Source organism: Mesocricetus auratus, unplaced genomic scaffold, assembly GCF_017639785.1.
Source record: "Mesocricetus auratus isolate SY011 unplaced genomic scaffold, BCM_Maur_2.0 Super-Scaffold_100026, whole genome shotgun sequence".
In the NCBI taxonomy this organism is placed as follows: Eukaryota; Metazoa; Chordata; class Mammalia; order Rodentia; family Cricetidae; genus Mesocricetus; species Mesocricetus auratus.
In genome coordinates this window covers 25766385-25791239 of record NW_024429207.1, presented here as the reverse complement: position 1 = coordinate 25791239, position 24855 = coordinate 25766385, and the positions used below count along the sequence as shown (strand labels likewise).

The following is a 24855-nucleotide window of genomic DNA, read 5'->3' as shown; positions in this document are numbered from 1 at the left end:
GGCTTGAGAATGCACATTGACAGTAGTGGCTGTGTTTACAGGGCTGTCATTCTAAGCTGTCAGGGACCTGTTTGATGTCAGGTAAGCCTGTGTGTACAGATAGTGGTGAGAGAGGGCCAGGGACAAGTGTGGGACTTTCTATATGTTGCAGTGGCTGAAATAGGAACTGTGTTGCAGTCAGTAGCACATCCAAAGACATACATGAGCTAGAACACATTGGAGTCCCAAAGCGAGAGAGGACCTCTCTACCTATAAGGAGGTTGTCACCGAGCAGTGGGGAGGCAATACTTATTGAGCAGACTGTATTTATTTATTGAAGATTTATTTATTTTTATTTTATGTAGTTGAGTGTTTTGCCTGCCCGTATGTATGTGTGCTGCATGTGTCCTTGGTGCCCACAGAAACCAAAAGTGGCTGGTGGGAACCCCTTCCCTCTGCAGGAACAGCAAGTGCTCTTAACTGCTGAGCCATCTCTCCAGCCCCTAGCAGACTCATAGTTAAGCTACACAGTGAGTTGTAAGAGAATGCAATGGAAATGTCATGCAGAGAACTCGGGAGTGCCTAGAAAGTCAGGGAGCCTTTAATCGCAATACTTGGAGCCAGATCTCTGTGAGTCTGAGGCCAGTTTGGCCTTTATAGCCACCTGGTACTACACAGATTCTGTCTCAAAAGAAAAAAGAAAACAGGGGTCTTTAATCTTGTTGTTTTTGACATAGGATCTTGCTGTATAGCCCTGACTGGTCTCATGACCCTCTTGCCACGGTCTTGTGAGTGCTGGGATTACAGGTGTTTACTCTGTAATCTTACCTTAGGGTACCAAGGTACAGGTCTCCACGGGGGTTAATAAAGGGCATTCAGGGTGCAGCAGAATGAGCGAGCTATGAAGTCAGGAGGCTTAAGAAGTATGGACAGCGAGCCATATTGTTCCCTGAGTAAATAACGGTAGAGAGTAACACCTGGAAAAACTGGAAGGCTTGCGTCTTGCTAAGGAGCTTAGGATATTTAAGTGGTTCTTGCTGAGAAATTGGAAGTTTACTGACATGATCCGTTTTCAGAAAGTTGGCTTGCATTATGTGACAAATCATTAAAATGGAAACAATAATAAAGGATTAAATGTCACAGTACAGATAAAACACTTCCACGTAAAGTGTGAGGAGCTATTATTGCATCTGCCACTGTTGTCAGGAAGACAAGATAGAAGGTTGTGTTGAATGTCAGTCAGAGGGAATGAGACCGGGAGCCAGGGATAGTAATGGCATTCTAGAAATAGAATCAATCCATGGGTTTAAGTGGTTGAATGCCAACTCCTCTTCCTACCCCCTCCTCAGCCTCCACCTCCTTCTCTTCCTTTCTCTAATAGGCTCTTTGCAGCCCAAGAAAGGAAAGTGGGCAGTTCAGATCTTGTGGCAGGCAGGCAGTTTTCTGGACGGTCCTTACTGGAGGGATTTAAGTGAGATGGGGCGGGGGTGGGGGTGGGGTGAGGGGGTGGAGGGTGTCATTGAAACTGCTGAGTATCAGCCCAGTATAGGACAGGAAGCAGTGGCAATGCAATGATGGAGGTTGGAGCTAGGGCATGGAAGATCTTTGTTTGCTTGATTGGTTGGTTTTTAGTTTTTCAAGATAGGGTTGGTTTCTCTATGTAGCCCTGGCTGATCTGGAACCCACTCTGTAGATCAGGTTGACCGCAGGAGATCCACCTGCTTCTGCCTCCCGAATGCTGGAACTAAAGGCATGTGCCACTACCACCTGGTACAGAAATGGTTCTTGGAATAGACGAAGGGCAGGAGAAATGGGGAAGGGTGACTAGGCTGTACAGTAGTCAAGAGTGAAGTCAACTCACTGATGTATAGTTTATGTAGTATAAAATGTACCAATTTTTTTTTTTTTTTGAGACAGGGTTTCTCTGTGGCTTTGGAGGCTGTCCTGGAACTAGCTCTTATAGACCAGGCTGGTCTCAAACTCACAGAGATCCACCTGACTCTGCCTCCCAAGTGCTGGGATTAATGGTGTGCGCCACCACTGCCCAGCTTAAAATGTGCCAATTTTAGACAGGTAATTCAATGTGTTTTCATAAGTGCTGCACCCCATGTAACTACCACCTCAGGCAAGAGATCAGTTTGTCATTGCAAAAGCTTTTCCCAGGCTTCTTCCTTACAATCTCTCACTTGCTTCCTGTTTGTTACATACATTAGTTTTTCCTGTTCTAGGATTTCATGTAATGAATGAAGTTTTAAGGTGACTGTGAATCTGTTCATCTGTGATGCCCACATGGGTCATTGTATTATTTCATATCTTTTCTACTTTTCTTTGTGACTGTGTAGCCCTGGCTGCCCTGGAACTTACTACATAGACCGGGCTGATCTGGAACTCACAGAGATGCACATGCCTCAGGCTCCATATGCTGGGGTTAAAGGCTTATGCTACCACACCCTGCTCCTGGGGGACACCGTGGGGGGGGGTGGCTTTTTGACAGAATATGAGAACCACTGGAACTGTGATGACACAGGAATAGTTTTTCTCGTGCTGTGTAAACTCTTGGAGCCTCACAGACATGCAGCATATTGTAGTCTTGGCCACGCTGATTATTAAGTAATGCTGCTATTGTCTTCAAAAACAGTTGCAGTCTATGTGAAAAAGATTGGTTCAGAAGTTGAAAACAAACCGTCCCAAACTTTGCTTGCACTGAGAGCTTTGGAAAGGCTCTGGGGGAGGAGGGGGGAGAGAGAGATGGCAGCCCCTCCCCTGACCGAACGATCACAATCCTGGCTGCCTCTGCAAACACCCCTGGGGGACCTAGGAGGCCTGCAGTTTCTGGCTGTCCTTACAAAGTTGATTTAATAAGGGTTCCAGGAAAACCAGTCTCCCCCCTCTCTCCCTCTCCTTCCTTCTCCTGTTTGCCATATTACCGAGTCTACGTTTGTTTCAGATCAAGCTTTGAGGTTTGTTGGTAAAATGAATCTGGGACACAGGCCCAGGGGCTGAGTACCCTCTTTCCAAAGATAAGAACCAGTTTAGGAGATCTGGGTTTGAGGAAGGCCATTTGCGTGCATTTTTCTCTGAGAACAGAACTGAGGGATCAGGGAGTGGCTATGTCCAAAACTTTGCAAGGCCACCACTTGTGACCATTGGGAGTGGTGGCCTTTCCTTCCCTTTCTCCTGAGCACCCTAGATGGAGCAGAGAGTGTGAGGCTTCTAGTTTGGAAATACTTTCCTTCATCCACAGAAACCTGCAACTCATAAGCGGTTTTAATGGCTGAGGTTTTCCAGCTCCTCCCACCCACTCAGATTCGAGGGAGTCTGGTGGCTGGTGGAAGGGAGGAGAGGTTCCGTTTAATGGAAAAGCTGCACGTCTCTGTTGCTGGCTGCAGGCCGCCTGTGTACCACAAAGCAGGGCTTTGTCCTTGTTCTGCAGAAACCTGTGCCTATGGGGGGGTGGGGGAGACAGGCAGGGGCTGCCAGAATCTGCCCCTGGCCTCAGTCGAAGTTCCCTGGTAGCCCTCCCACCGCCCGCCCCACCCGGGGTCCCCAGCTACCTTTGGCTCTAGAGGGTGTGCATTTCAGCCGAGCTGCCTGGGAGCCTAGCTTGGTATGACTAATAGGCAGGCTGTAGCCCCACCACGTTAGCCTGAGGAACAGTGTCACATAGCTGACCTGGAACACGTGGGGGGAATACACCCCCGCCACCCCCCCACCCCCAGTAAAATGTCTTGTGAAAAGACCCTGTTTATTTCTAACACTGGATGGTAGAGGATCCCAGAAGGCCAGGGGAATTATATGGCCCCCTCACACACACAGCCCTGCCCAATGGAGGGTGGGAAGTTTAGGTCTGGGAAGTCTGAGGTGTGTCCTAAGCTGCCAGGATTCCCTGAAGGATATACCTTGTCACACACACCTAGTGGCATGCACACCCTCTCTCCCCCTGAGGTGGTGCTGGCGCTTGCTGCTTGCTAGTAGAGGCTGGCGGGCAGTGGAAGGCACTACTCAGCCTGTGAGAGAATGTGAGGGCATTCACATGTCCTGCTCAGCAGCAAGGCCTGGGCAGCAGAGCCGCTCAAGGCTGTGTTCTTGGCTCGGGCTTCTGCATTGCTGCGCCATTAGCCTCACTGATTTTCCACTCTGGCTTTGCCAGCCGCTCCCCAAAGTCAGGGAGGAGGAATTTCTCAGGGAAGAAAGAACAAATGGTTATCCAGAGGCCTTGCTGTTGGTGGGGGCAGGGAGGGAGCCCATACAAAGAATCAAGCCTGAATTCTGTCACCTGGTGTCCCAGGACTACCTGTGGGAAGGGAAGAACGGGAGGGAGGGAGCTGGATTCTGCACAGAGTGGGTCAACAGGGCCCCAGCAAGGGGTCAGCCCTGTCAACGGGAGCAGGGTGACTCTGGGTTGCAATGCGTGGACTCAGAGAAGTGAGGAATCATTATCCAGGAGGTGAGGGCCGGGTCAGAGAGCCTGACCAGCCGCCATGCCCTGTTTTTCCAGGGCCTCATTCCTCTAGGCTATTGGAAAGTCTGGCCTCCTTCCCCTGGACAACACCTTCACTTCCCTCTTCCAGGGAACCTGGAAAGGAGACAACTGTTGGTCCCCTAACAGGGAGACACCCAGCTGCTCTCTCTCTTCTCGGTTTTTTTGTTCAGCTGCCGGGGTTTTCTGCTTCTAGAAGATGGCCATACCCAGACTCCCCTCAAAGGCTTTTATGTCTGCCTACTCTATCCTATCCCTCTTCTCTGGGGTTCAAGTACGTTAGCTGAAAGTTAATTGCCTTACCTGGGCTCCTAAGGGCCTCCAGGGGCAAACTCTTAAGAAATTCCCTTAGGTTCTCAACCTATGGGTTGTGACCCCCACGGGGCTTTCATATCAGATGTGTATATAACATAACAGTAGCAAAATTATCGTTATGAAGTAGCAATGAAATAATGTTACAGTTGGGGTCACCACAATGTGAGGAACTGTGTTACAGTGTGGCAGCTTTAGGAAGGAAGGTTGGGAGCCACTGCCTTAGGAGAAGCCTCTGACTTTCATTTTGCTGTCCACCTATGGGGTAACTTACTTGTAGGGAAAAATGGTTTCCTGGGCTCTCTTCATGGTGGCGCTGCCAGTAGAGCACTGGGCTTGAGCACCTGCCCTCGCACCGCCCCTGATCTGGCCTTTGGCTAACACCAGTGTCCATTCTCCCCCGACACGCGGTTCCTGCCATCTTCATGAGCTAGGCCGGACAGAGGGTTCCCATCCCCTGAGTTGCTGTGCTGCTGCGTCTCCTGGGAGAGGTGATTCAGGGCAGTGACCCTCTTGGTTTGCCCGAAAGCAATGGCTTCCTAGACCCTGAACGTGTAGGCAACGTGAGTGAGAAGGCCTTGGCAGTTCAGCAAAATGGAGACTTGCTGCCGGTGAGCCTAGGTAGAAAGCACCAGTACTGAAATTTAAAATGGTTAATTTGCAAAGAAAATTATGTCCTGATCTAACCATTTCCTCAGTGTTCTCTACCGTGACTGCTAGACACTGGCTCTTACCAGCCCATTCCTTCACTGATCTCTGTCTATCTATCCAGATGTCCCTGTTTTCCTTGAATGTAACATGCACGCTATATACCACCATTTGTTTTATGTGTATGGGTGTTTACTTTGTGCATGGAACTGCAGTTGCCATGTTGGTGCTGGGGAAAATGGAACCAGTGTCTTCTGCAAAAACAATAAGTGCTCTTAACCATTGAACATCTCTCTGGCCCTATGTCTCCATATTATGAATGAACCCCAGACCCTCACTTTTCATTTTGTGCTTTATTCTGCTGTACAGTGTGTTTTTTCTTCTTTTTTGGATGTCATTCCTAGTCCACCCCGCCCTAGTGCCCAGGGCTTTGCATATACTAGGTAAAAGATCCTATTTATTCTACTAGACCAAAGATCTGTGCAATTGAAAAGAATGTCTTTACTATTTGTTTTTTTAAGAAGGGGTTCTCATGTAACCCAAACTCATCTTGCACTCAGTATGTAGCAAAGATTGATCCTGCAATTACAAATGTGTGTCACCACACTCTTTAAGAACATTGTTTTGGCTGGGCAGTGGCACACACATTTAATCCCAGCACTCGGTAGGCAGAGGCAGGCGGATCTCTGTGAGTTTGAGACCAGCCTGGTCTATAAGAGCTAGTTCTAGGACAGCCTCCAAAGCCACAGAGAAACCCTGTCTTGAAACTCCCCATACCCCCCAAAAAAGAACTTTGGTTTGCTTTTCCAAGACAGGGTTTCTCTGTGTAGCAGCCCTGGCTGCTCTAAAACTTTATTTTTATATGTGGTCTAATACATAATTTATATAGAAACTACAGAACTGTGCAGGCAGAAAAATAATTTTAGATTTTCATTGTCCAACAATAATTACAGTTGACTTGAATCTTTTTTTTTTTTTTAGACAGGGTTTCATTATAACCCTAGCTGACCTCCTGGATTTATTGTATAAACTATGTTGAAATAAAAGTCATGTGCCATCGAACTGGAAAGTTGTTTTTTGACAATCTTAAACTGTAGCCCAGGCTAGCCTTGAACTCATTATGTAACGTAGACTCGCTGCAGTCCTCTGGCTTCAGCCTCCTGAGTGCTGAAATTATAGTATGACTCACCACACCCAGCTAAACACATTTAAAAAATATTTATTTATTTATAATGCCTGCAGGTCAGAAGAGGGCACCAGATCTCATTATAGATTGTAGCAGGCCACCATGTGGTTGCTGGGAATTGAACTCAGGACCTCTGGCAGAGCAGCCAGTGCTCTTAACCTCTGAGCCATCTCTCCAGCTCCCCACATTTTTTAAAAACAAATTTGCCTATGTAGCCAAGGAAGGTTACCTTAAAAAATGTTTTACTTTTGGGGGGGACATGATGGCACACACCTTTAGTCCCAGCACCCTGGAAGAAGAGGCAGGCGGATCTCTGTGAGTTCGAGGACAGCCTGGTCTACAGAGTGAGTTCCAGGGCAGCCAGGGCTGCACAGGAGTGGGTGGGGCAGGGGGGGTGCACCTGTGCTTCTGCATACTTGCACGGGGGCCAAGCAGCCAGAAGTCTTCTCTGGGTGTCTTCCTCATTTGAGACAGGGTCTCTCCATTGAACCTGAAGCTCACCACCAATCAGGCCACACTGTTCACCCTCCCAGTGTGGGGGAAGGGGGGCTCCTTGCCATGCCCGGTTTTTTACATGTAAGTGTTGGGGCATCAGGGCTTTATGTGGCAAGCCTTTGTTTTTAATTTTTTAATATTTTTAATTTTATTTTTATTGGTGTTTTGCTTGTATGTGTGTCTGTGTCAGGGTGTCAGATCTTGGAGTTACAGACAGTTGTGAGCTGCCATGTGGGTGCTTGGATTCTAACCCGGGTCCTCTGGAAGCGCCATCGGTGCTCTTAACCACTGAGCCGTCTCTCCAGCTCCCATTTAAAATTTTTTGATTGCATTCCTATATCAAAACACTCTTCGGAAGTAGTGCCAGTAAAATTCTTTTAGAATAATATTAAATGCTGCTTCGTGGCATCCTCACACTTTGCGATTTTTACGATGATCCCATTGACAGTTTTTAGTCCCGTAATTAAAGCGGCATATTGAGGTTTGGGAAGTCCAGTAACTTGCCTAAAGTTAGACATTTGGTGAATGGGCAAATTAGGATTCAAAGGGCGGCCTTACTACAATTTTGCTTTATTTATTTCAGTATTGTATTGTGCTGTATCCTCATATCAGACTGAAATTCTGAGTTGGTTTGTAGGTCAAACTTTATTAAAGATTATTAAAATTTGTAGTTTATGTGCATGAGTGTTTTTGCTGTGTGTATGTTAAGTGTACCACATGCATGTCTGGTGCTCTTGGAGACCAGAAGTCAGTGGATCCCAGGAACTGGAGTTCCAGACATTTCCCATGTGATTTCTGGGAACCTGGGTCCCCTGCAAGAATGACTAGTGTTCCTCACTGCCGAGTGTACAGTGTGCTTGGAGGCAGAGGGCTACATATTAAGTTTCAGGCTGCCAAGGGCCATATATCAAGACCTTTTCTCAAAAAGCAGTCAGGGCTGGACATAGTGGGGCGTGCCTTTAATCCCAGCACTCAGGTGGAGCTGTGAGTTAGAGGCCAGCCCTGGGGTCACCTAATCCTAGCAGAGGCATGAAGAGTTCCAGGCCAGCCTTGTCTATATTGTCATCTCCAGGTCAGTCAGGTCTATATAGAGAGACTGTCTTTAAAAAAAACCCAAGGACCAGGGCTGGAGAGAGAGCCCAGAGATTAAAAAGTACTTTCAGCTCTCACGGAGGACCCGGATTCAGTTCCCACACATTAAGTAACTCCAGTTCTATATATATGGCCCTAGTAACTCCAGTTCTAGGGGACCTGATGCCTCACATGTGGTGTACACACATACTCTCAGGCAAACGCATAAACACATAAAATTGGATAAAATAGCAACAAAGCAAGGACCAGTAGCATGGCTCGGTGGGTAAATGTACTTGATTACCTGAATTCCATCTCCAAGACTCATGTGGTAGAAGTCGAGAACCTCTGACATCTTACTCATGTGCCTTGGTATGCCAGCAGTGCACTGGAAAGAGAATACAATGTATTGAAATTTATTAACTGTCTTTCCCCATTTTTGCCATTTGGTCTATGTAGCCTTTTAAAAGGAAAAGTGAATAGTCTGAGGGTCCCCCTCATGAATGCTTGAGTGGGTCCCTTCTGCCCTCACCATGGGTTAGGCTTAGTTTTGGCCAGCTTGACCTTATTGTTGTTTAGTTTTGGGTTTTTTTGAGACAGGTCTCTTGATGCAGTCCTAGCTTTCCTGGAACTTGCTATGTAGACCAGGCTAGCCTCAAACTCATAGACATTCTCCTGCCTCCTATCTCTGGGGTGCTGGGATTAAAAGAATGCACCACCACACCTGGAAGCTTTATCATTTAATAGACTTGCAGATACAATAAAGAACTCATTTAGGGAGTGATGTTTGAAGCCCACATCAAATAAAGTATTAAACCAGGTTATTTAAAGACCTCTCACACTGCATAAGATGGCCTTTCGCTCAAAGAAAAGGGGTAAATTACTTATCTGTAGGCTGTTTCTGTTAGTGTGTAGTATGTTTGAATATATAGGTATTTATATTTATTTGCTGCCTTAATGATGTTCTGAGAAATGTATTATGAAGAGATTTGGTCATCATACAAACAAGATAAGAGTGTTCTTACAAACTTTTGTAGTGTAACCCATCACACACCTGGGTCAACAGATAACTGGCTGGGTTTCCTTCACCCTGTGAGTCCTAGGGTCTGAACTCAGATAGTCAAGCCGAAAATCATGTTATATGTAGCGGGCTACATCCTAAAGTACTGGTTAAGAAATGTAGCATAGTCTGAGCTGGGATGGTTCATCAGGAAAAATGCTTGCTGCATGGAAGCCTGGGGAGTCGCTTGCTGGCTGAACTCAGTCCCCAGAACTTAGGTAAAGGTAGGAGAAAACCTACTCTACAGCGGTGTCCTTTGGCTTCCACAGGCACAGGGGGGCACTGTGCACATACATAATATGATAGCAGTAAATAATTTTTAAAGATGCTTTAAGCACATCTAACCTACGCAATATCATTGTTTGGCCCACTTTAAATGTGTTCAGCCTGCTTACCCCAGCCCGAAGGTTGGCAAAATCATCTAACACAAAAGCCTAAGTTTAGCCATGCTGCAATATCTCTATAGTTGCCTGTAATCCTAGATATTCGGGTGGTTGAGTCAGGGGGATTGCAAGTTTGAGACCATTTAAGGTGGAGGATGTAACTTAGTGGCTGGGTTGTTTACCATGCATTAGGGCCTTGGGGCCTGTTTTATGAAAAGTCAGTTTCAGCCCTGGTGATCCTGGGCTGCTTGGGAGCTGTAGCTAATCTCCAGTATGGCAAGAAAGACTGTGGCATATGAGGAGTCTAGAATATATATGGTCAACAAAGTAGAAACATTTGTTTATACTTTACTACCATGTTAGAGTCGAAAGTTTTTTGTTGTGGTGGTTCTTATTGTGTCTTTGTTTGTTTGTGTGTTTATGTGTTTGGGGTTTCTGAGACGGGGTTTCTCTTTGTAGCCCTAGCTGTCCTCAAACTCACAAAGATCAACCCACCTCTGCCTCTGCCTCCTAAACGCTGGGATTATAGGCGAATGTCACCACACCTGTCTTCAGCATTTTTAATCTTAAAACTGAAAAGTTAGCCAGGCCTGGTGAATCGCCAATCTCAGAACTCAGGTGAAACATGGGCTAGAAGGGGCCTAGCTCTGGAGGTTAGCCTTCATATTTCACAAGAAGGACCCTGAGTCATAACAGGAGATAACCTGCCCAGAATCACAGTGTACAGTAGTAGGGTCTTCTCGCTCAGTCCCTCTCTGCTGTACTGAGCTGCTGGACCTGGGACTAAGTGACTCTTCAGACAACCCTCCCTTTCCAGAGGACATTAGGACTGTTTTGCTGAGGGAAGGGGCCTGTGCCCAAAGAGTCCCATAGAGTCCCATGGCTCTGGATTACCATGTAGAAAGGTATAGAGAGACCCTGCCCTACAGAGAGGTGCCCTCCCAAGGCAGAACCCCCCCCCCACACACACCATGCTCTTCTGAATACTGAAGCAGGAGACTGCTGGCCTTTGATGCTGTGCATGCATGCAATAAGGAGAGGCTGAAGAGACAATGTTTTGTGGACAGGTGGGCTATAAAATGAAGCTCCATTCTCCATTCTGGGCATCTGTGGCTTCCAGATCTTTAGGGTCTCAGGGCTGTTGCCATTTCTGTTGTTGTTAGGTCCAAATACATGTAACTTCAAGACCGGGTGGGTCTCTTTAGGCAGCTCTGACTGCTCCGGAACTTACTACGTAGCCCAGGTTGGCCCTTGAACTTTTGTTAATGCTCCTGCTTCGGTGTCAGGGCGTGAGCCATGACACCCACATTCATATCGCTGTTGAGCAGTTTCTAGAACTTTCACCTTCCCTAATTGACACTCTGCCTATTGGCCAGTTCATCAGCTTTCTACATATTACTTCATTTAAGAGGTTGTATTGTGCTTATTTTCATAATGTGAAAATAAGCATCACCATTACCATTTGTCATTATTATTACTATTACTGTTATTATTTTAAAGGCAGGGTGTTGTGCAGTCTGGCTAGCCTCTGCCTCTGGATGCACATACTCATACACAGCGCAGGGGCTTAAGGTGTATGTGTCACCAAAGATCACCCCTCCTCTTTTTCTTTTTTTTGAATATGTATGGGTAACTGTGAAAGTGGGGATTCTACTGGAGCCCCAAGAATGCCTAATAAGTGCCCCAGCTGTGGGCATTTCTCTGTAGCAAAGTCACATGAGTGAGAAGGCCATTTCCCCACCGTGGAGTGGGTGGTCTAAAGCCGGGCTGTCTGACCTGAACACCCCCAGACTCACTGGCACGGTGCAAACAGACAGCCGGCAACAGTGACAGCACATAGGAAATTGCTCACTCCAGCACCATCTGTGGGCTTTTTTGGGGGGGGGGAGGAGTGTAGGGGGGGCAGAAGGCACATTCCGAAACAGCTGACTCTCCAACCGAATGGATCAGCAAATTTGGGGGAATTAAACTTTTCCTGCCCAGCTGCCGGCCTTTTCCTTCTCCAAACTGGAGCTTCCGAGCCTGGGGGAGGGGCGGGGCGGCGCGGCGCTTGGAGGCGCTGGGCGCTTGGGGGCAGGGCAATGCATTCCTTTCTTTAAGGAACCTGACCAGACTTTAAGGTCAGGGCCTTGGGAAGAGTGGGGCTGCTGAGTTACCTCTACCCCGTAGAGTCCTCTCACTCCCTTCCCTCCCCCACGCTTAATGATCTTTTCCATTACAGAACCCAGACCAGGAAGTGCATGACAGGTCGCAGCTGCAGACACATGGCTGGGAGGCCTGGGCTCCCTGCCAGCAGTGGGAGGGTCCAAGCAACCTCCCTAGCAACAGGACCACCACCCTGTAACACGTAACACCCCTCCACCCGCAACCCCGGACCAACAACTCAGCAGAGATGCTCTTGGGCGGTCCATCAGTTGACCACCAGTTGTAGTTTTGGCGTGAATTTAGGAAGTGACTTCTGGTGAAGGAGAACCTGAACTGGATTCACCTGTGAAGCATCCCAGGCTTGAAGCGCCTCGGGTCGTCTTAACAGTCTCCAGCTATTTTTTTAACCCCAAATTGAAGCTACCTAGTATGACCACAGCAGCTTCCTAATGCACAGGTGTCCTGCGGGGCGGTACTGACAGGCAGCCTCGATGCTCCCACAAACCCGTTTCCTTTCTGATTTTGTCGCGATTCGGGCCATGTTGTATGTCTGTGTACGTGGCACGGGGGAGCACCGCCTCGAAAGCATAGGCTTTGCGAGCACACAGGCCCGGCATTGTGATCCGGGACCTCCTCGGTCTTTTCGCTCCCTAGCAGGGAAGGCTCTTCCCATTTAAAATTGCTAAGGAAATGTTAGTGGACCCTAAACTGTCCTAGGAGGCAGTTGTCACACAGGAGTTTGTCTCCACTGCCAGCTGTGTTGTTGGCTTCCTTCCCTGAATCTGCCATGGCTGCATTCCTCTGGTGCCAACTGAGACATAGTGACAACTTCGGGGAGCCCTGAGCACAGCCCGCTCTTCCTGGAGCTGCAAGGTGTCTGCACCTCCTCTTCTTAGGTTCTTTCTGGCCAGTTCGCTAGGAGAGAGAGGAGCAAAGTGTATTAAGGAACCAGCTGGGGGAAAGGGTAAAGGAAGAGATCCCCCCCCCCCCCTTGGTCCAGGGTTTTATCAGCAGAGCCAGAACTTTTGCTGGGGGGGGGGGGAAGAGGAGACTTGATTCCTTTGTTAATCACTTAATTACAATCCTTCCAGCTGGACCAAGCTGCGGTGGGGGTGGGGACAACAGGGCGTGGGTACCATATTCCCAGTGGGAAAAGAAAAATACAGGCTGATGCTCTCAGGTAAAGTTTGAGCCCTGACGGAACACAGTTCTGATGCCTGCCTTTGTCTAAGGTTGAAACAAAACTCTTGGCCTGGGACTCCCAAGTAAGGTTCTGCCTGTTGCCTCCTCCTGCGCAGCTCCTGGGGAGCTGATTTTGGGGGGGCCATGTGGTGGCTGCAGAGACCCTAGCTGTGGCTTTGGCCATCATGGGCAGCTCTGCACTAAATTACAGTGATGAGGTGGGACACACACAAGGCTGAAATCTTTTTTTAATAAAAACAAAACAAAACTTCAGCCCCAAGCCCCTGGGCTCCTGAATGGCGATGGCTTCCTGTCAGGATTAGCTCGGCTGCCTGGGCATGTGTGTGCCGCCTTTCTCCTCAGGAAATACCTTTAGTAAGCCCCGGTGGAGTCCCCATGGCAACCAGAGAGGGGACCTGCTGACAGAGGCCATTCAGCCCCTGTTGTTCCTCGGCCCCTTTGTTGCTGGCTTTATAGCAGCCCCTGTGGCAAGCCCTGTGGTTTGCACCGTTTTGTCAGCTGAAAGTGGAGTTTTACATTTTAATGGGCTGTTCTGGCAGCGGCCCATTTGCATGCAAAATGTTCCTCCTTGCTCCTTTCCCTTTTCTATTAAAAAAAAAAAAATGTCCAAACCCCCAGGTCAGGGCCTGGATGCTGCTGACAGGGAGACAGGCCCTGGTAATTGATTGGCACCCCTGTTTCCCATACCACACACCTGTGCCCCCCATTTTTGCAGCACCCCTTCATCGAGTGGATTTTAGAGGTCACAGGTCTCTTGGAGTGCCTCCTCTTTGCCCAGCCCCTTGTACAATGATAGTTCTCACCTGGGATTTCACCGAGATTGCTTGCTCTGTCTTGGTCTTATTATATTAGACTAAAGTAAGTTTTCGGGTCTATTTCAAAGTCAAAATAATGTAATAAAAAACCTCTGCCGAGGGCCCCTGGAGTCCCGCGGTGCTGTTCTTAGTTCCTTTTAAGTTGCTTTCAAAGCCACCCCGAATTCCTCCCACATCCACAATTGCTCCCTCATTTATCTCTGGGAGCTTGTGCCAAGACTGTAAACATCCTAGACCACCATCTCCCTCGTGTTACCCCTGGTGCCCCTCTCCCTTCATGTTCTTAACCCAAAAATCTCAACCAAAAGTGATTAACAGAGGTGGCCCTGTCTGGATTCTGTGGAGGGAGTCCTTTGGTACCTAAGATGTCATTAAACTATTCCTGGCCTTTGAGAGGGAATGAGACACATGTGCAGACCATTCTAGCCGTTAGGCAATGGGGTTGATGTATATAAACGAAGCCAGGAACACTTTCAAGCCCATGGAACTAAGGCCAGGCTGAGGCAGGAGGATCTTACTTCGGACCACCTCATGCTTCATGGGGAGGGGGTGCCGGTGCAGGGGGCTGGGGAGAGGCTGTTTCTAAAATGAGCAAACAAGAAAGGGGTTACCAGGTTTGGTGGTACACACCTTGAATCCCAGCACTTGGCAGAGGCAGGTGGATGTCTGTGCCAGTGAGTCCCAGGCCAGCCTGGAATATATAGTGAGACTCTTTCTCAAAGACAAAAAACCAAGAGCAAAACTGTGGCTGGCGATGTAGCTCAGTTGGTAGAATGCTTACCTAGATTGTGGGAAGCCCTGTGTTCAGTGGGCATGTGGTAAGCATCTGTAATGCCAGCATTCCTCCTGTGTGTTCAGGGAAGGAGTGAGTGTTGGCATCCAGGCAGACCTGGCCCCGCCTCTCACCCACCTGCGCATGGCAGGTGTGTGTTCCCTGGATCTTTAAAAGAAAAGCTCCGCCCACTTCTGTCCGGGTCTTCCCCCCTCCCACTGCACCCCGTTACTCCGAAGGGCAGGTAGGACCTTTCCGGCCCCCCTTTCCTTCTCTTTTGTCCTGTCTCTGTGTCTCTTTACCTTATTTTCTTACCTCCCCCTCAATAAAACTTTCAGGTTTCCCCATCCACCGCGGTCCATCACCCGCCCCGCAGGACCGGGGATCCACCACCTGCGGTCCCAACCCATTATTCTTTATTCCTAACAGTGAGGAATGGAGTTTCTTTAACTATAAACCTAGGAATAATAATTTGAGGTGATTTTTGTTGTTGTTAGAGAAAGACATTTAAGGGTTGTGAGGTCTCTAGGATGGCAAATTGCTAAGTAAATATAATGAAGTGGGGAGACTGGGCCCCTGTGGCAGGGGAGAGGAGATAATGAAAAAGATTTTGTTGGGTTTTTTTTGTTTGTTTGTTTGTTTGTTTCAAGACAGGGTTTCTCTGTGTAGCCCTGGCTATCCTGGAACTCTGTAGACCAGCTCTATGGACCATGCTGGCCTTGAATTCGCAGATCTGTCTACCTCTGCTTCCTGAGTGCTGGTGCTAAGGTGTACGCCACCATGCCCAACAACTCTGGATTCTTGAGGAGGCAATATCAAGGCCAGGCGACAGCGTGTCATCTGAGCTCTTGAGCCAGGGCCTCTGGCACCCCTGACCTGTGGAGCTGGGCCAAAGAGAGGATTGGCTGCCCCTTTGCCTAGTGTTGGGCTGCCGGCAGGGGGTGGGGGTGGGGGTGGGGGATCAGAGGTTATCAGCTGGAAACTGTCAGTAAAGGGTGAGAAGACAGGTGTCTGCTCAGCTGACTGCCAAAAGCTGAGCCAGGGAGGACAGCATGAGGGCTTCGGGTGTCCCTGAGGACGGGACTGCCGGGGATAGACTGCATTGCTGGGCCTCCCTCCAGTGGGTCACCTCTCACTGTCTAGAGCACACTTGGGGTGAGAAGCACGGGGAGGGGAGACACAGTTGACCAGACACCTAGAGCCTCTTTGTCTTGTGACTTTGCAAGAAGGCTCCCAGTCCCCACTTCTTAAGTGGGGAGCAGCACACATGACATGATTTCAAATAAACGTGAAGTGCCATGTGCAGTGCCAAAAAGGACATCGCCATTAGGAGTGTGCCACAAGGGGTTACACCCCATCTCCAAATCTGCTCAACTGAAGGGGTCCTTTGAGTTAGAAGCATTGCTTTGTTTGTTTCGAGATGGCGTCTCAGTGTGTAGCCCTGGCTGCCCTTAAACACACAGAGATCCACCTGCCTCTGCCTCCCAAGTGCTGGGATCAAAGGTGTGCGCCACCACCCCCTGGCTTGTTGTGGGATAGTTGTACACTGTGTGAAGATGTATTGCTGTGATTGGTGTAATAAAGATCTGAATGGCCAATAGCAAGGCAGAAGATAGGCGGAATTTCCCAGGAAGGAGAGAAGGGAAGGAATCTAGGCGTGTAGATTTTGCTAGAGTCTCTGAAGAAGTCAGACATACTGTACAGAACAGAAGTAATGAGCCATGTGGCAGAATGTAGATTAACAGAGACAGATTAATTTAAGTCATAAGAGCTAGTTGGGAAAAGGCCTGTTAAGGCCAAGCTCTCATAATTAAGTCTCTGTGTTGTTATTGGACAGCTGGTAGGCCCACAAAAGAAAGTCTAACTATACACCATGAACTCCACAAGGCTGCTTTCAGATGAAATGACAGCCTGGAGAAAAGTGTGGCTCAATTGTTTGCAGGTATCTTGTTTGTACAATTTATAATGAATGAGAAGTGTCACACAGGGTGAATGGCAAAGTATTTTGCAAATTGGTTGTCTGGAGTCACATGAAGATGTAGGTTTTGGGCATGCATTGCCTTCAGCCCAAGTTGGTTTTTATAGAATCAGGGCAGGGAAAGGAAGTGGTGTGTTTTTATAAATTTTTAAAATTGCATTTATTTTTAATTGTGTGTGTGTACATGAAGGCCATGGTGCACATGTGGTGGTCAGGAGACAGCCTGTAGGAGTCAGTTCTCTCTACCACTCAAGTCCTGGAGGTAGAACTCAAGTCAGGCTGGAGCAAGCTTTCTTACCAAGTGAGCCATCCTGCCAGCCCAGGAAGTGATATTTTAAAATATAATGCTTTTCCAGCTCTGTTTATTCATGTGGCACAAGTGGACTGCATTTTTGGTCTCCACAGACAGGTGTGTCCCCAGGGATTTCTTTAATGGCTGTCTTCTATTGACTGCTGTACAAGCTGAAGTATAATAAGATTTATATGGATTTGGGCCTCAAGGCTCTATTTCCCACTTACATAGATAGGGCTCATGTCAGAAAACAGATTTAGAGTCAAGAAATCTGATCAACATACTCAGACCAGAATTACCCGCTAAATGACTGGGACATTTCTGGCCAGCTCTGACATGAACAAAAATGTCATCCCTCTTGGCTTGTTGGGAAGTTACATAGCCAAGATATTTGGGGCACAAATAGGAAGGGGGGACAATAGGGACTCATTCATATTAATCAACATAAAAGCACTATGAGAAATATCTCCTTCTTGTGCCCTTTGCTGCTTTTTTGAAGATTTCTGAAGTGTGGTCCTCCCTTCTGCTCCTAGAGAAGCAGGATGGGGTCAGCACATCCTTTCCCTACCTCTTAGGAATACTGGTCCAGCCTGTTTGCATGATCTTTCATCTACATCAAACCTGCCTCAAGCAGGTGTCAGCAGCCAACTATGAACATCTCTCCTCGTCTTTTCCTCCCAGCATCCTTCCCTTCGTCTCTCTGTTGCCGGCGTAGCCCAACCTGGCATTCACTTCTGGACCCTCCTCTTCAGCTTCCCTGCTGCTGGGGCGCCTGACCCCTCCCTCTCCTATGTTTTAGACAGTTGTACACGCAGGCTTCAGGATCTAGGACTGCAGCTTGAGCTGTCTTGAGGATGCTTGATGCAAACTCTATGGAGCCTGCCCATTCCTGGTGATAATAGGCATCCCATTCAGTAGGTCCTGAAGCACCCGCTGTATGGCTTTGTTTGTTTTTTCTGCGGCTTATTTTTTAGCAAGCTGCAGACAAGCTTGTGAACATCATTTATTGACTCACAGTCAAACATTATCGGCCTCATATCAGGTAGATCACTGACAATCCAGACGCCACAGCCCTCCAGACACAGCGCCCTGTCTCGTCTTTCAGGGTGAGACACATGAAGCAGAGGTTTGACCAGACATTTCTTCACAGCATCCCCACCCATTGTGCATACTAAGGAAGGATTGACTTTGTATTTGATTCTTAAAAGTTGTTTTTTTTTTTAAGGTTTATTTGTTTTTTTTTTTTATGGGGATGTGTATTTTGCCTGTGTGTATTTCTGTGCACCACATGTTTACCTGGTGTCTGAAGCGGTCAGAAAAGGGCATTGGGTCTCCAGAGACTGGAACTTATAGAGGTGGTTGTGAGCTTGGTGTGGATGCTGGGATTCAAACCTGGGTCCTCTGAATGAGTAGCCAGTGCTCTTCACCACTAAGCCACCGCTCCAGCCCTTTTAAAATGTTTTTCAATCAGCTAGGAGGGACGCACCTAATTTCTGTACTTAGAAGCAGAAACAGGCAGATCTCTTATGAATTTGAAGCCAGCTACCAAGTGAGTTTCAAGCCAGATAGGACGACATAGTGAGACCCTGTCTCAAAAAAAAAAGAATTTTGAAAGACATTTATGTTTGCTTGTTTATTATGTATGTGTTAAGATCAGAGAATCGCTTTCAGGAGTTGATTTCTCCTACCACGTGGGCTCTGAGGGGCAAACATGATTCATCGGGTTTGGCAGCAAGTGCCTTTACCCTGAACCATCTGGCTGGCTGGTTGGTCCTGTACTTATTCTAACAGGGTCACATTCTTCAAGAACTAGAATGCAGACTTCTGGTGACTGAGCCATTAAATGTCCTCCTTTTCTTCGTCCTTAGCCTGTTTAATAACAGTAGCTGGTCTCCCATTGACCTATGAGCCTGCTGCATGTAACAGTAGCTGGTCTTCCATTGACCAATGAGCCTGCTGCATGTAGCAGTAGCTGGTCTCCCACTGACCAATGAGCCTCCGCATATGTAGTTCTAGCCCATTGGTCTTAACTGAAAAAGTTCAGTTTTCAGTTAATTATCACTTGTCAAAGGAGGGCATGAGTAAGGACAATTTTTTAAAACTATTTATTTTTTAATTTAAATTAGAAACAATCTTATTTTACATATCAATCCCAGTTCCCTCTTCCTCTCATCCTCCCATGTCCCTCACCTACCCCCCATCCCATCCCTCTTCTGCTCCCCAGGGAGGGTGATGCCTTCCATGGGGGAATCTTCAAAATCTGTCACATCATTTGGGGCAAGGCCTAGGCCCTCCCACGTGTGTCTAGACTGAGAGAGCATCCCTCTATGGGGAATAGGCTCCCAAAGTCCATTCATGCACTAGGGACAAATACTGTTAAGTAAGGACAATTTTTAACAGCAGTCCATGGGTTGTTAGTGAGCAGTTAGCCACTTACCTAGGAACAGGGACAAGGTCAGGGCCCTTCTATTGGACAGTAACACAGGCAAGAGTCCAATTGGTTCCCTTTCTCACACACACACACACACACACACACACACACACACACACACACACACACACACCCGTGATAAATGGCTTTCTTTCTGCTCTGTGAATGGAGAGCCTAACACACCTAAGGGCTCTGCTGTCAACTAAAACGGCCACTAATGTTTTACGGCCTCTCAGCTGATATGGGAGTCCCATTTCTGTGTTACTGCTGTGAAGGGATACAAAATCATTGTAAGAGTCAGGTCTGCTCTCTGGTCCTTAGGGGATGGTTTGGGCACTTGTTATCACTGAGAGTTGTCATTGGGATGTGATAGACCATGCTGCAGAACACTGTCATTAAAAAGAAGGAAGTAGGCCGGGACAGTGGTAGTCCACGCCTTTAATCCCAGCACTGAGGAGACAGGCACACTTGGTCTGCATTGTGAGTTCCAGGATAGCCATGGCTACACAGAGAAACCCTGTCCTGAAGAACAAGGAAGGAAGGGAGGGAGGGAGGGAGGGAGGGAGGGAGGGAGGGAGGGAGGGAGGGAGGGAGGAAGGAAGGAGGGAAAAAAAGAAATACTGAGACAAAAGATAATGGCATAGAAGAACCTTGCCCACATGACACATGATATCTGTGAGTTTGAGGTCCAGCTTGGTCTCCATAGTAAATAACTTCCAGCATCGCTAGGGCTATAGAAAGGCCAGGCAGGAGTCACTTCTATGACTATGGATTTTCTTAGACAGGGAGATACAATAATCTAAAATTAGATTTTTGGAATTCTTTTCTAACTCTGAATATTCAGGCAGTCCTCGGTGTCTATGAATGCTGTTTGCTGAATCAATCAACTGTGGATGGAGAACCTCTTGGCAATTTTTTTTGGTCTGTACTGAATATGTATGAAAACATAACCACTATCGTGGACTAAACGCTGCTGGGATGTCAGGAGAACACAAGGGCTATGTTTGCTGCCGGCAGAAGTCCGATTTCTGTGCAGGGCAAGATGCAGCTGTACCAAGGCACAGCCGGGTTTGGGCGCAAGACAGAGACATGGTTGGGCCGAGTGGGAAGGCAGGATTGGTAGGAGCCTCAGAGGCCAAGAGGGTTTGGGTCTTACTTTATATCAAGGGTAAGATTTGGATGAGGGCAGCTATGTGAGGCTATGTAAACCAATGTGAATGACATAGGTTATCCCAGGATGGCTCTAGGAGCAGGAGAAGGCAGTCTGGAAACAAGAAAGCTGGTTCCTGAAGGTTTTGTAGAGCACAGAGATGACTTTCTTTTCCACATTGGTCAACACTGACAGGAAGTTATGGCCATGCAAAAGGGCTGATTCCCTGGCTCCTCCCCTTGGGATCGGCTCCTCTTGTCTTTTTTTCCCCTTTTGCCAAGTTTCCTTGGGAACTGCTTTTTGTCTCTGGGACCTGAGTGAACGGGCAGGCTGTTTGATGCCCGAGTCTTGAGAATTTGAGTTCACTGTTGACCAATGGCTGGTGCAGTTCCCGAGCAGCAAAATATTTAATCAGTGAGATCACTTGAGGGAAATGAGATGGGATCAATAGGAGGAGCGTTTGTTGTGCTCCTTCAGGGTCAACTTCCAAGCTGTTTTTCTTCATTTGGCAAAACCATGAACCATAAAAAAATGGAAGGAATAGTCTGCCACAGCTATTTTTAACCAGCTGTGTGTTCTGCTCTCCGTGGTGCACTCCTTGGCCAGATTCACAGAAATAAACATGTGCTAGCCTGCTGGTACCCGGACCCTTTTAAAGGAGTTCTCCTTTCTCCGTGGCCCAGTATTTAGGAGAAAGGCTGATAAATGACAGTGTGCGAGCTCTTTGGAGGAAGAACCATGTTGAGCCCCCGTGTACCTAAGGTTTCTAGTACAAACCAATGGAGCGCTTCAGAAAGAGTCATTAAAGTGAGAAGCTGGAGCGATGGCTCCTGGCTAAGAGGATCCAAGTTCAGAGGATCCCATTTGGTTTCCACCACCCCGTCAGGTGTCTTACAGCCGTCTGTGACTCCAGTTTTAGGTAATCTGATGCCTCTGGCCCCCATGGGGACCCACACTCGTGTGCACATGCCACAGACACAAACACGTACACATAGTTAAAACATCTAAGACAGGCGTTGGTGGCGCACACCTTTAATCCCAGCACTCGGGAGGCCGAGGCAGGTGGATCTCTGTGAGTTCGAGGCCAGCCTGGTCTACAGAGCTAGTTCCAGGACAGCCTCCAAAACAATACAGAGAAACCCTGTCTCCAAAAACAAAAAACAACAAACAAAAAATCTAGACCAGAGAGTGACTAGCAGTGCTGTAGCTCAATGGCACAGCATTTGTCTAGTGTGTACCAAGCACTGGGCTCCACCCCCAGCACTGAAAAAAAAAGTGAGGGTTGGGGAGTCAGATGTGTCGGGGCCAGTCTGTGCTCCACAGTGAGTTCAAGACACCCTGAGACTCCGTCTCAGAAAACACAAATCTGGGTATAAGCCAGGTGTGGTGATTTATACCTGTAACTCCCAGCACTCAGGGTGAAAAAGCAGGTGGATCTCTGTGAGTTCTAAACCAGCCAGGGCTACAAAGTAAGACCCTGCCTTTAAAAAAAAAAAGAAAGAAAGAAAGAAAAGGCCTGGATATGGTGGCACATACTTATAATCCCTAAATGGCAGAGGCAGAAACGGAATGACCACAAGTTTTGTGTGTTTAGGATACATAGCAAGTTTTGTCTCAGAAAACCAGTAAATAATGGCCGGAGTTTAAAAAACAAAGAGAACTCAGGAAGAAAGACCATAGGGAGAATGCCCATGTCTTTGGATCCACAAGTGTTTAATTGGGCAGCTCTTGATGGTGACCCATCCCATCCTCTCACCAGATGGTGGTGAGACTTGGCTTCCAGGAGGAGGTAGGTAGGTACCAGTCTGAACACTGGTGAGTATCTAGAAAGAGGCAAAGGATGGGGTCAGAGCAGAGCCGAGGGCCAGAACGCTAGTTCAGAGTCTTAGGCACCTGCGCCCAATTCTACTCAAGCCTAGGTGGGTGGCAGGCTGAGGGGCGCCTGGTACTTTCTTTTAGAGGAAGAGGCTAGTCATACATTTGAACGCCCGAAAAAGAACGGGAACTTCTTTGCTTCCTTCTTAGCAAAGGGATTTATTCGACCATTGTAGCTGGCTACTTACTAGTAGTGCCAAGAATATAGGTCTTCCTGATGACACAGCGAGTCAGTCAGCTCACGAACTAGAGGGGTGGGTGTGCTCCATAGCATCAGATCTTCCGGTAGTTCTAGCACTTTCTGCCTGGGATGCCTAGGGTGTGTGTGTCTTAGCTACTTTTCTCTTACTGGGAGGAGACACCAGAACCAAGGCAATTTATAAAAAGAAAGCATTTAAATTTGGGGCCTGCTTACAGTTCCAGATGAGTCTATGACCATCTAGGTGGGGAGCATGGTGGCAGTCAGGCAACCATGGTACCAGAGCAGTAGCTGGGACCTTACATACTATCCACAAATTGGAGGGAGGGATGGACAGACAGACTGATTGGGAGAGACTGGGCCTGGCTTGGGCTTTTGGAACCTCAAAGCCCACTAGCAGTGATAGTTCATGCCTTCTAATCCTGCTGAGAACAGTTCTGCCAGCTAGGGACCACACATTCAAATATATGAGCTTTTGGGAGCCACCCTCATTCCAGGCACCGCAGTGTGGTGCTGTGTCGCTTGAGGAGGAAGGTGGGGTGCAGGAGAGCGTGTGCCCAGGCAGCGGATGAGAAAGGGTTTATGTGTGCCGTGTCTGCTGCCAGAGCAAATGTGCGGTTGTGGCAGCTGCAGGCCTCGGGCCTAACACCTGTTCTCTGGAGGCTCCCCTGAGCTGACCTCTCCTTGGCTGCCCCTCCCACACGTGCATCTGTGTTGCTGGAGGGCCAGGCCCCCACCCTCGCCGAGTCACGTGGACCCAGAGTTCTGATCGGGCCAAATGCCTGCTCTCATCTTGGGCGTGGGGGCTGCTGGGTTTATTCCCTAGGGAAAGAGTGAAGCTGACAGGACTGGAAAGGAATGGGGTGTTCCAGTGGGATGTGGCTGTTCTTGGCAAAGAACTGAGCAGCATATGGGGAAGAGGGCATTCTAGATACAGGAACACCTTTCCCCTTAGGATGGAGGAAACCGAAACCTGCTTAATGCTGCTGCAGCTGCTTCCTAACTCCGGCCTCTTTCTTCCTTGACTTACAGAGAAGTGGGGTGGAGGAGAAGATCTGGGACCTCAGGTTGCCCATCATTTCCACCTGGCACATAGTCCAGTCCCCAGCTCTGTGGCCTCACTGAGGCCTGGACAGTGCAGTCAGTGGCCTAAGGCTCACCTAACTCCCTTTCTCTCTCCTCCTCCTTTCCCCACTTGGCTCTTCTTCCTGGTCCCTGTGGGTGGCTGCAGCTCAGCCCTGGGGAGTCCCTGTGGAAGTGGAGTCTCTCCTGGTCCACCCTGGTGACCTGCTACAGCTTCGCTGCCGGCTGCGGGATGATGTGCAGAGCATCAACTGGCTGCGGGACGGGGTGCAGCTGGCGGAGAGCAACCGCACCCGCATCACAGGGGAGGAGGTGGAGGTGCGGGATTCCATCCCCGCTGACTCCGGCCTCTACGCTTGCGTGACCAGCAGCCCCTCTGGCAGCGACACCACCTACTTCTCCGTCAATGTCTCAGGTTGGTAGCAAAGCCCTCTCCCCATCCACTCCTCCAACTTGGTTTGCTAGTTTTAAAGGGAGGCCGACTTCCTTCCCTTCCGTGGTCTCCCCTCCTCTGCTTCGGAACTGCTGCCCACTAACATCGCTCCCTGCCCGCTGTGCTGCGTGGCTTAGCTCTCAAGAGGTTGACCGGGGGTGGCAGATGCCAGGCCAGTGACTCAGGGCTGTGAAGACCCTTTCCCCACCACAGCGAGTCCCAATCATGCTAAGTGGGGCTCAGCCAGCTTCATCTTGTCAAGGCCTGGGGCTAGTGATTGGAGCCTGAGAGCTTATATATGGTAAGGTTCCTGCTGTGGTGGGAAGGACTCAGGTTTACCACCATAGCCTGGCTTTGTGGGTGGGTGGGGGGACACCTGTTGTCCAGCTCATGGAACGGTATGAGCACGGCCAGGTAAGCCCAGAGCTCTTGTTGCTGAGAATATGATTGCGGTAGAGTGTGATTTCCACAAAACCAGGATCTGAGAAAGGAAAGCTGCAACTTTCCTGATGCCAAGATGTGATTTGATACCTTCTAGCAGGCATCATGTAGAGCTTGTCCCCAGTTGAGGGACATGCCTCCCTAAACCCCAAGAGTGGCAGGGGGGGATAGAGAGAGAGACTTTTGGTGAATGGATAGCGAGCCCCCCCTTTTTTTTTTCTTTTTTGAGACAGGATCTCTCTACACAGCCCTGTCTATCCAGAAATCACTATATAGACCAGGCCAGCCATAAAACTCACAGAGATATGCCTGCTTCTACCTCCCAAGTGCTGGGATTAAAGGTGTGCCCACCACACCCAGCCTGTTTTTAAATGGGTGCATCCCAGTTAGGGAGTGAAGGCAGTTGTATCGGACATGTTGGTGC

The 24855-nt window shown here is 48.5% G+C and overlaps 1 protein-coding gene across 9 annotated transcripts in view; it reads left to right on the top strand.

Annotated features, from left to right (window-relative positions):
• Fgfr1 (fibroblast growth factor receptor 1) overlaps window positions 1-24855 on the top strand; it is a 55023-nt gene that overhangs the window by 13636 nt on the left and 16532 nt on the right. For 6 of the 9 annotated variants that reach the window (XM_040731968.1, XM_013110822.3, XM_013110820.3 and 3 more), the window contains exon 3: window positions 23706-23972. The exons of the other annotated variants lie outside the window; for them this stretch is intronic. In XM_040731968.1, the coding sequence (XP_040587902.1) occupies window positions 23706-23972 (267 nt within the window). The remainder of the gene's footprint in view (window positions 1-23705; window positions 23973-24855) is intronic. 9 annotated transcript variants of the gene reach the window in all.